The sequence below is a fragment of the Amphiura filiformis genome, chromosome 6 (assembly GCF_039555335.1).
Source record: "Amphiura filiformis chromosome 6, Afil_fr2py, whole genome shotgun sequence".
Lineage (NCBI taxonomy): Eukaryota > Metazoa > Echinodermata > Ophiuroidea > Amphilepidida > Amphiuridae > Amphiura > Amphiura filiformis.
The window spans coordinates 5,441,681-5,453,967 of NC_092633.1; the positions used below are offsets into that span (position 1 = coordinate 5,441,681).

General features: G+C 36.8%; 1 protein-coding gene across 1 annotated transcript in view; it reads right to left on the reverse strand.

The window, feature by feature from the left end:
• LOC140154865 (ecto-NOX disulfide-thiol exchanger 2-like) overlaps positions 1 to 12,287 on the reverse strand; it is a 32,604-nt gene continuing 20,317 nt past the window's right edge. Inside the window, exons 7-13 of the mRNA XM_072177515.1 lie at positions 12,077 to 12,188; positions 10,854 to 10,954; positions 8,159 to 8,265; positions 3,477 to 3,657; positions 2,199 to 2,359; positions 1,203 to 1,491; positions 1 to 738 (exon numbers count right to left, since the gene is read on the reverse strand). Coding sequence (XP_072033616.1) covers positions 512 to 738; positions 1,203 to 1,491; positions 2,199 to 2,359; positions 3,477 to 3,657; positions 8,159 to 8,265; positions 10,854 to 10,954; positions 12,077 to 12,188 — 1,178 coding nt within the window. The 3' untranslated portion in view covers positions 1 to 511. The remainder of the gene's footprint in view (positions 739 to 1,202; positions 1,492 to 2,198; positions 2,360 to 3,476; positions 3,658 to 8,158; positions 8,266 to 10,853; positions 10,955 to 12,076; positions 12,189 to 12,287) is intronic.

The window sequence follows — 12,287 nt, forward strand, 5'->3', positions numbered from 1 at the left end:
ATCCACAAGCTACCAACTAGTATCAGAAACACGGGGTGAACCTGTAGTGTACAAACTGATGAAAACCCTTTGGACAAAAATTGTCCAAAATCTGTGCTGTACCCCCAAATATAATATATGTATTGGGCGAGTGACATTAGCAATTACTCTATATTTGCAAATATTTCTGCGGAGCAGAGCAGTTTCAAAAATAAAATATTCTAGGGGAATCCACATAGTTTACAATGGTAATTCTGCACTCCTGCATTATAGCTCAGCTGACAAACTGTGATGCATGAAATCCTTGCGCTATTTTTGGTCAGGACGATTTGAGGAAATTGTCATGGCCAACTCAAATTGGCGTGGTTATATGCTATATCACATGTTTTTGGCCCACATATCCTAGTCTGAGGCCACTAGCCCAACACAAAGTGGATTTGACTATACATAAAGGCTCTAATATGCCTTGTACACTCTGATTGGAACATGTGATAAGCAAGCTATGTAAACTGGTGTCTACTTCAGAAGTACATCACTTTTTTGTAGTTCCCAAGCATGTTGTAAAACCAACAAATTTCCAGCGTTTCTCGAGTGTTGCTCCTACACCGAATAGCTCTTGCTTGAAGATCTTTGAGAATTTGTTCAAGAGGAGTTCAATTTCAATTGATGTAGTGGTTGGATCTAGGCGCTGTAGGTAAGACCATAAGTATTCCACTGATGCACCAAATGGATGAACATGGAGGAATGTTGACATGAAACCTGTAAATGAATGTAAAAGATACACTGTTATTGTACTATAGTCTGACACTTTTGTTGGGATCACTGTGGCAGGGGTCAGTAAATATTTTCTCCACTGGCTGTTAATTATGGTCTAAAGAAAATGGTGCATGTATTAAACATGGCAAAGTTGACACATGGCAAAAATGACAGTCTGCCATAGGTACAACTCTATGTGGTTACATTCACAAATCCCAGCTTTGATGTGACAAGAAGTAAAATGAAAAGGAATTGGACTATTACAATTGACCCCCCCCCCCTTGTGGACAAATTCAAAATTCTATGCATAAGTAAGTTACAATTTTGGAATTCCAAACAAAATTTCCCCAAACCATGCATATAAAATCAACCTGCATTTCACCATTTTCTAGTTTTCAGCTGGATTTTTACATCACACACACAAAAATTCAATCCAGTATTCCTTCATTGCTGTACAATATACATACCAACAAGGAGTGCTTCTCTCTCATTTAGATGGACTATCACTGGAGTCACTTTAGGAGTCATTTTAGGAGTCACTTTAGGTTCTACTGCAGCCTGTACAGGTACCGGTGGTGGCGATTCCGTACCTGGTGGCACTATATCAGAACCATTTGATGCAGTCTCTGCCTCCGTTTTCTTTTCGCTTGTGGTCGCTGATGTGCTAGCGGATTCCGCCTCATCTGTGGCTGATGATTTCTTGGCTTCTCTAGCCTCTTCTTCTTTACGTAATTTAGCTTTTGCTTCCATAAGTTGCTGTTGATTTGAATCAAGAGAAAATAGCAACAATCAAATTGAGACCAAAAATATGCAAAGTTCCAATTGTGACTTGATCAACAATCATTTAATAGCATGATGCATTTAATTATTTGAGTAAGAGTTTTGGGTAACAAATTTTGACTTTATTTTAGGTGGCAATGTAAGAATGTGAAAGAAGTGAGTTAAACTTGAGTTTGAATTTATAGGCCAAGACCAGGTGGGTTAAGACCTTGAAGAAGATGCTTCTTCATTCATGTATGAATCATTCATTTGAATATGCTCGACTTGAAGTATGACAGACACTGAAGAAATGTGTCCTATTTTCTTAATTATGAACATGGATGAATTGGGCTGTTCCATTTAAAATCCACACTACCCCTGTGGAAGATTTTGGAAATATCTTCCACAGTGGGAGTATGAATTTCAAATGGAATAAACATATTTGGCAGTTTTATTTGAATTCCATACACCCTCTGACAAAGATCTAACCGGAATCTTCCACAGAGGGAGGGAGAGTTTCAAATGGAGCTGCTAATGTGTTTATTCCATTTGAAATTCATACTCCCTCTGTGGAAGATATTTACTAAATCTTTCACAGGGGTAGTGTGGATTTTACATGGAATAGCCCATTACAACCACTTACAAGCTCATTTTTTTGTTGAAGAAGCATTTTTTCCCAACGTCTAGGGTGTGGTGATACATACCTGTTGCATGCCAACTAATGCATGCTGTAATGCTTTGATTTGTGTCTCCTTCTCTTCACTGTATTTATTCTGGTCACCTTTCATGATCTCCACCTCGTTCTTGTAAGCTTCTATCTGACATTGCATACTCTGATTCTCTTCCTTTACACTAATCAGTTCATCTGAAACAAGATCAGTTTCATTCTCTTTACAAGTAACACTTTCAAATTTCTTACTTTTTGTTTGTATATATGGTTCCACCTTTTATACAAGCTAATGTAAAACCCTGACCTTGGTGCAAATGACCCTAAAAAATTGCACAAAAAATCTCAAAATGCTAGATCTGGGTCAGTTGTTATTTAATGTCATTTTACAGCCAAATTTTCACTTAATTACTGTTCAAAGTTCTTTAATAATATGTGACGTGTTATGTCAAAATCAGACACTTTTGGGCAGGTTATAAATTTTGAGGTTTTTACATATCTTAAATATAGAGATATTTTGCTCCATAACGCCATTTTCCCCAATGAAATCGGACATTCCTAAGCGAAGATAATGAGTTCGTAAGTTATGGTAATATAAAATTGGAAATTGAGATATCGGTAATAATGTTGAGAGTAGGAATTACCTTGAAAAATGTCTCAAAAATACAAGATGCCAGTTATATTCGGTCTGAAACTATCAGACAATATTTTTAACATTAATAACATCACAAATTCAAGAACAAACCCAAATTGTGAAAAAAAATCATCCCGGCAGATTTTTGGCTATTTCTCCATTTATGATCCTGCCCAAAAGTGTCTGCTTTTGACATGACACGTCACATATAGGCAAATGAATTAAACCAAACTTGACAATACTCACAAGTGTCATCCTATCTGCATTTGTTACAATGCATTAATGGTAATATGCCTACTTCACATTTTGTGTGAAGCTGAATTTCGTATAGTTTATGTACATAGGCACATGTTTTGCACAAGCAACTGAGGCAAAGCTCATCAACTTATTTTTGAAATGACAGTGCAAACAACTCAGGGGGTTGATTTCAATAAAATAATGCAATGCAACATAACTTATTTTTTAGGACTTAGTGTGGGTTTGGACTTACCATGGGTGAATATCAAAGGACTTTTGACATGTCACAAATGTTACTGAAATCAACCCCATATCTATTAAGAATACAATTTCAATATTGGTGTAGAATTCATAATCCGAGCTATTTTCAGGATTCAATGGCCCTAAATGATATTTTTCTCACTCTAATACTGCATCCAACATGTAATAACAAGAAATGCTTACTTTCAGTTGCCATCATCTTAATCCGTTTAGCATCTGGTGGTTCATCATCAGGAATCTCAATCACTGTTATCTCAACATTCTGTTTCTTTGGTTTAGGTTTCTCTTCCTCATCAGACAAGTCCATGTCTTCTTCTCCCTTCTCATTTAATCCTAACTCTTCCTGCTGGTTAGCTTTAAGCTCCTGTACACAATCAAATGAAAGTGGATTAATGCCCAAACCATGGTGTAGTGGGTTCTTTGCATAACCATTTGTTAATTGGTTATGCTGTACCCAACAATGTTGTGCCTAACCAGAAATTGATGATATCTCATACATTTGCACCTTAGATAGGAACAAAACCTGGGATAAAACAAATCTTAGAGCCAGTATTCGAAATATGCCTCAAAAAGTTACAGGCCAGCCGGGCTTGACCTTGCAAACTAGATGCCAGTCAGAAAAGTTACCGGCCAGGCCAAAAAGTTACAAGCCAATGGCCGGCTGACCGGCCCTATTTCGAACGCTGCTTAGAGCTGCGGTGCGTAATCATTTTGTATCATTTTTTTCTGCCAATTTTTTTTTCCATTTTTAACAAAAATATTGTAACAAATCTGTTTTAAAAGTATACAGGAAAAATTGTGTGACTAACACAAATTTGTGAAAGTGTTTCATGTGTGTAAGAATGTATGTTTTGAAAGGTTCAAACATCTAAAGCTTATTTTGACGGTGTTTGAGTCAGGAGATTTAAACTCTTCGCAAGCTCTTGAGACATCGTTTTTCACCTTCAGTGCACAATTTTATCTGGCTTGACTGATTGCCAGTACGTAGTTCAATATTTTCTGTGCATTATGCTGCTGGTGCATGACTGTGTGTCAAAATGCTTGAATGCATCCAGCACTCTTTCATCTACTTATAAAGACCAGTACAATAAAGAATGCATTTTACATGGAGTACTGGCAGAAAAATGTTTGCAATGTCAAAATGTGCAGTGGCTCTTATTAATGTTTCACAGCCCACTGCACCAGCCATCGCCAGCTTAAAATGGAAAAACAAAGTTACGCCCAGTGAAAAAGCAGTGATGCAGATCATTTCATACAATCAAGTTTCAATCACAGAAGTCAAAAACTAAAGAGATGAATAAATATTTGATTGTTTTGTCAAACACAATCTAAATCAAAATTCCTACAAACGCTCACACTTGAAGCAAAAAAAAATATTGGAATTTCATATAAGGACCATATCTTATTTAGCATATTAGACTCATAATTTGCAATTTTCAACCACGGAACTGGAATTGCAAAGGATCGCAAATGATATTATACTTCAGTAGCCAATTCCTAAATACAATGAAAACAATGCCAACAAATATAACTGATCTCACTTTATTGCAAATTGTGAAACTCCCACTACTTACCTGACATTAAAATACATGAACTTGAGCTAATCTATATTCATTTGCAATAATACATTGATCTCTCTGTAATCATAACAACTTATGGCTGAGAATATATGCCTCCCAATCCTGATTCTGAGGTTACTTGACATTCTACATAGACAAACCAAAGATCAATTGCCTTGATGGCAATCACATTTTGTCACCAGTTTTTCAAGTTGTTTGGTAAGAGCAAGACTGTTATTTATGCAAAAGGCAGTCTTCTTGGTCATCTGGTTGAATTCTATCACATCATGATTTTCTAAGCTCCTTACTGAAGTTGTCCATACTTTCATTTTCAACTTTATCTCACCATAATGGTACATTCCTTGTTCGTTCTTTTCAGAAAGCTTGTTGCTGCAAATCAGACATGATTTTTTGAAAAAGAAACCTTCATTTAAAATGTCCAATCTATATATGACTCCTAATATGCAGATTCAACCTTCTTGCTTTCACCACCTGGTTATTGTCCTGGATAACTCTTACCTATGTCATCAATAAGATCACATAACTGCCTCGTGTCCTGGCTAGAAGGTGGTTATGTTACCATATGAAGCATCCTTGTAGACCATCATACATAGATATTCACATTGTGTATCATATAACTTAACAATTTATGTCCGTTTTTGTCTTACTGTCTGTCTGTCTAGTCTGTAGAGTGATCAGCACCAAATAGCTGGGGACTGTGGGGCTTTTTTACCATAACAAAAGGGCCCAAGTGACATATTTGTCTAACTAATTTTCACCGTAAGATGGTTTCAGGTAGTTAATTACCTATCTACAAACAAGGGAAGAGGCTTGCGCATTGTACACTTGCACATTGTACACTAGAACATAAAACCACTACAACACTACAAACTAGCGCACAAGTTCAAATTAATGATGCTTACCTGCAATTAGGCTGGCGGGTAATTTAATCATTTAATTGATCTTAAACACTGGTTTGTTGTGTTGTTTGTACTGTTTACCCTGATCGCTCATCCATAAGTACCAGACTTCAGACTTGTTTATCAGGGATTTTTTTCTCTGGCTTATCTGTGTTATGCATATTATATTTCCATTGTAATGTCATGTTTGTGTGCTAGTGTGCTACACTGTATGTGTGGTTCATCTTTCCCCTGTATACCTATCTACATTAACATCTGAAATGGGCTATTCCAGTTGAAATCCATGTGGAAGACATAACCTTACTCTCCAACACATCATGACATGGGGGTGTAGATTTTAAATAGAGTTACCCATTCAGGTAACCCCAAAAATTCACACTCCCAGTGTGGAAGATTAAAGTTATGTTTTCCCAAGGGAGATTTGGATTTCAATTGGAATAGCCCAATGCACCAATTTCAAATCCCTATATTCAACCCCTTTACAATAATATGCATGTGCATGTTAAAGCACTACAGTCTGTTTCTATGATCTCCAGTCATTGTCCAGGTGTGACTTTGTTGTGGTAGGGCAGTCAGTTTACTTATGAAAGGTGATCTAGCAGGAAAAATGGGAGTTTAAGCAAAATCTGTCCATTTTTTCACATTTTGAGTGAAGCAAAATAAAGTTAATTGTATGTGTTTTGCATTCCTTTGTTTTCAGTAACATGATATTTATCATATCTCTTTCACATAAGTCTAATGTCTGATTCTTGGCATACTGCAGTACAGTCCAACTTCCCTTATCTCTTTTATACAGATCTCTGTATTATCCAGCTGTGAGATCTTCATATGAAAATGTGTTTAAGGATATGCCACCTTAATGTCATGCTTGACATACCTATGGTGCATTAAATTATAACACTCGATACCCTATTTCAATACTGTTATTGTTACCCCTTATTCCTTCTTTCGTCTATTGAAACCTCACATGTTCTAGTCAAAATTCTAATTACACATATAATTATACCTCAACTTGTAAAATCTTAAATCTAGATCTATTCATGTATGTAAGTATTTAGCACAGATGTATAACCTTCACTTACTCAATGAATGACGCATGAAATAGTTTCACCTGCTTCTGGCACTGCTTCACTTGTTGAGATGCACTATTTGCAATCTATTTCATTCTCCTCCTTCCGAACGACCAAATGTATGCAGATCCCTGACTCTTGCTGCTTTTCATGCTTACTTGCCTGATCACACTTTTGCTTGCTTAGTTTTCATTTTTGTAGCTCAATAGAAATCCCACCTGCCGGTAAGGTCCATGGCTATTCCTTCTACTTACTAATCATATCTTACCCGTTTCATATAAAACCGATGCCATTTTCATCATCAGCTGATGAGGCCAGTGTGTTCATCTCCATAGGGTTAGCCATCTGTCTAAGCTGTGTCTTATATGCATGAGAGTATGGTACATCTTCCACAGCCATGGCTTACAGTGACTAATCAAGTCTTACCAATTTCATAAAGGTCTTCTTCAGTTTTTCATTTGGGGAAGCTTTTGTGTACCGTCCACAAAAAAAAAAATCCACCTTGGTTTTTAAGGTCTGATGCCATGTCTTCAGCTGACTGATCAAATCTTACCCATTTCGACATTATATTCTTGTCAAAATTGCTATCCATTTTTGTAACGAAGGTGAAGTCAGCATGTTGAGACTTGATGGCCGTGTACCAGATCCATAGCCATATTTTCCAGTGGTTGATCAAATCTTACCCTCTTCATATATAGGTAATTTTCATGTCACCACATATTTAGTAAATATAGATGTTGTCCCAACAACTGAGCTTATTTCCTCACATGAGTTACAATATGTTTGTTATGTGATAATTGTTTCATACATTAGTTCATAACAATACTACTTTCATTTGCCAATCTAAAACCTTATTCTACAGTCTTTGCTACCATACATATTTAGCAACCTTGTCTGTGTGATAAATAACAGAATGCTATACATATTGTTTCTTTTCTGATGAATCAATCATGGTGTACACATTTTTGACATTTATATCCTTTTTAAAAAACATTTTAATGGGGGGGAGGGCAAGAATCTTGGGTTATCAATCGGTCTGTCAGTCTGTCTGGTTGATCTTCAGAAATGGATTAGTTTGGATGCATGTATCAGATTCTTTCCAACTAAAAGTGTAATTTCTGCAATGTAATGTAAACTTATGAAGTTCATAACTCTGCCTAAAAAGACATGCTCCACATCAGATCCTTTTATTTCATTTACATCAATACTTTCATTTCTAAGTTTTTTTCATTTTAAAACTTCTTGACACCCCAAAATTATGCAACAAAGTCTGTTCCATGCATCCAAATTAACATCCCATGTCATCAGTACCCTACCTTTGCTTGTTTTCTCCATAAGTCTAGATTTTTCCGCTGCGCCTTGGTGAAGTGATCCCATGCCCTTTGCTTGCTGGCACTATTGAAGACCTGCTCTATGAGGGTGACTTTAGGAGCAAGAAAGGTAAAACATATATAATGGGACCATCAAATGGGAGACCACTCAAATTTGGTGGTAAACTTACTTCAATGACTGAAAAAAAATCATGGATCACTATGGCAATGACTAAAACTTACTGATTAAGACTGTCCTCCTATAAACTCACATGTAGAGGGTGACATTAAAATATTGCTTGACACTGACAGACTGACTTATACATGCTTTGCATGATGATCTTGTGGCAGGATGCTTCCCATTCTAGCCAGAAATAGTTCTATTACAGTACTTTCTTTCCGATCTTACCAAATCTAGCCAAAACATTTTTTACTTGCAGACATACTCTTGTTCAATACTTCCAGTTCTTGAAGACATGGAATTCTGGGTACTTGCATTTAGTGTCACTGGACAGCACATATGTAGTACTTTTCAAATCAGATGGGAAATTTTCCACTTATGTGTTATATGTAATTATATACCTTGCCTAAAGATTCCCACCATCTGATTGGTTAAAAGCGCTGGCATAGTTTTGACTATGCCCGCAAAAGTAACTATTCCCCTGGCATAGTCCTGCGTGCTTCGTTCCCAGCATAAAATGACATTACGAACACGTTAATGTTTTTGCGGAAATCGTAGATTGTAATCTGTGCCGTTCGCATTGAAACTATTAATTTCTCTTTCCAAAATCGATGCTTTTAACCAAACAGATGACAAGAATCTTAAGGTTTGGTATATAAAACAAATATTGACTGCTTTTTATTCGGGGCATGGTTAAAATTATAGGCCCGCAGTGATCTCAAAAACATGACTATGTCCCTTGGCTACGCCTCAGGGCATAGTCATGGTTTTGACTTTTGAGATCACCTTGGGCCTATAATTTTAACCATACACCTCATAGCAGTCAATATTTGTGTACTATTCACGAGACTAAAAAACTATGAACTTTGTATTACATCCAAAGCTTTTGTTAAACAGACATAGCAGATGTAATGAACCAATGGTCAAAGTGCAAAGGTCATGCCAAAGTTGGGTTCACAGGTCGATGTAGACAAAGTATTCAATTACATTTTGGCAAGACCTCTAGGAATTCAAATTGAATGAAATGACAAAACATAGAAAGGTGAAAGGAGTATCTGCTACTTCATTTGCTGATGGCAATGGTAAATCCTGGTGATGATAATCCCGTTTATTGTTTACACACAGGCATGTCCCAGCAATTTCTACTTTGACCAACATCTATTTAACAAAAACTCTGGTGAAAACTTACCTTCAAGCAATAATTGTATGAAAAACATGAACTGAATTGATCTGATTCAAATTTTCTTGAAAAATCACTCTCTATGTACTTGTAATTTAAGTCAGCTACAATCAGGAGCATGCAGTCATTAAATACCATGTGCTACCATTTTGACTTAAATCACAGCATCTTAATTCTATTTTCAAGATTACTTTTCTAAACCAGATCAATTCAGATAACAATTCCAATGTATAAAGTGTTTCACAAAATTCCTTCTACCAGTGTATACACAAGCCCTCAACTACCTGCAAACTGGGCATGTATGAATACTGTCTGATCTACTCAGACCACAGAATTAGAGAAGGAGAACCGGGACTCCCTATACCGCCACATACAATCGCGCCGTCAGCTATGGGGAGAAAATTGGGGGTATTCGGGTCCTTGCCGACAGTGCGCGGAAACGAAAGAAAACAATTCTGTGTGTCATCTGAAGCGTCTTGGTACTCGCGTGTAGGTCGCATCAAGTGCGTCTCTCAAATGCGCCCATCACCCATGTCGCGCTTGCATGACAACGGATGCCTCGAGCGCATTCTGAGGGAAACCGAATACCCCCAATTTTTGCTCCATGCCTGTATCAAGATGGCGGTCGAGTCCTGGTTCTCTGGTTTTAACTCTGTGACTCAGACCAAAGTACAAAATTGAGTTCTTACAATTACTAACTTTACTGATGCTGAAATCCTACAATTTCTGGCATGCTTGTTTGCGAAGTTATGAACTTGTTATATGCCCATTTCCTTATGCTATCTGTTTTTTTCGCTCCTTATTTTTGCTTATATCTCAATTTTATTATTACCAACTTTGGTCTGATTAGATCAGATTATGTACATATTACAGAAGTGATGTTCTGTTTTTCTGTCTCTCACTCTCATTTTCCTTGCTTTTTGGAGGTTTTTATTTCAGTTCATGCCACTGTCTACAAAGAGGGACCGGCAAAGATATTCTGTATTCAATCCAAACAAGTCACCTGTATTGAATATGTGCCCGTCCACCACAAACTGGTCGTAAAGTCGGCATTTTCCATTTTGAGATACAATCAAAAACAGTATATGGATTTCTATGTAAAATATATTAGGAATTTGACCTTTGATGAACCATAACTTCACTTCCAGATGTCCGATGAAGCTGGTTGAGGTGTCATTTTAAAGCTGAAAGTGCATTATTTCAAAATCTGCAATAAACAGAAAATGGTCTAGGGCCGACTTTACTACCACTTCGTGGTGGATGGTCACATATATTTGACAGTAATAGGGTCATGGTTCATCAGTACACTTATTTAGGAGAATACAGCAGACTGTACTTACATTGCATCAGGATTCCTGTGACCCTCTGATGGTGGAAGGCTTTTGCCTGTCGTAATTCTTCATCAAACTGCTGCTTGTCAGTCATCAATCGTCTCACATGACTGTCAGGTAATAGGTAGATGCAATCAACATATATAACAGGGCCAACACATGACACAAATTGTATATCCCAATATGCATCAAGTATATTAAAGTGCATTATGGTGTACAGTGGTACAGCAGTCTTAAGACTCATAATTGTGAGCTTGTGGGTTTGAATCCCCAGGGCAAGGTTCATCCCTTTTATGAAGAAGTAATGTAGCATTACCAATCACTTGATGCACTTGTGGGACAAACAATTTGTCACTGGCCTTTCATAAGTGATTTACATGAACATTCAGTAAAATTAAGAAAAATTCCATCAGCCTTTGATTTTTTTTTTTTTTTTTTTTTCCATTTTGGTCACAATTTCCTCCAAAAGGATCAGATAACAAATGAATTACTTTAGTTTGCCACAGACCTATAAACTTACACCTGATTACCAGATAGACCTTCGCTATTCCATGTACTCAACCTACACTAATCCTGGTCTGGTTCTCCAAGCAAGGCAAGCATGCTAACTCTGGCCTTAATTTGCCATATATAAGTTTGTATCATATTTACCTTGTTTACTGTAATTTTTCTGCATTCAAATAATCTCTTACAAAAACTGAACAAGGTATCACTTCCAGTAATAATCAACCAATATGATGATGTGAAGTTCTGTCTGAACTGGACTTATGGTACATCAGGAATATAACAACACTATGATCAAAGTTCTATCTGTTAATTCACAGACCTTAATACTTACTGTATAAATGTGCATAATTTAAGTAAATTATGCTCATATTGGAATGTTCACAAAGAACTTAATGGTGGAACAGTTCGATTAAGCAGCTAAACTGACGTCAATGCTTTTGTAGTTGCACCGTTAAAACGCTGTCATATGCGTGCATGTATGTTCTGCACGATTAACTTTATGCATACGATTCAATAATGCAACCAGCGAAATAATGCACTTATGTCACTACTGTACTTAAGGTGAACCAAAATATACCAGCGTTAGGCATATCCAGAAGCAAACATCCCTATGGTGCTGGGTTAGCCTTAATCTAACAACTGCTGTAACTGGTCTATAATGTGCATCTCCATCAGTCTCTAGCATAGTGCAAATGATCTGGCAACCTTTAAATACAATTGCTTACCTGTTGACAACTTGAATCATGCCATAGAAAGAGTTGGCTGTTCTCTTGCTGCAATCACCTCGTTCCAACCATGATATGAGCTGTGAAGAGGCTTTGGGAAAGGATTCTTCTCCTGTACAAGTAACAATTATGTCCAAAAAATTTGTTAGTTTGAAACAAGATTTCAATTGGTGTAATCAAAATTTGTTGTCATAAAATTTTCTGCATAATT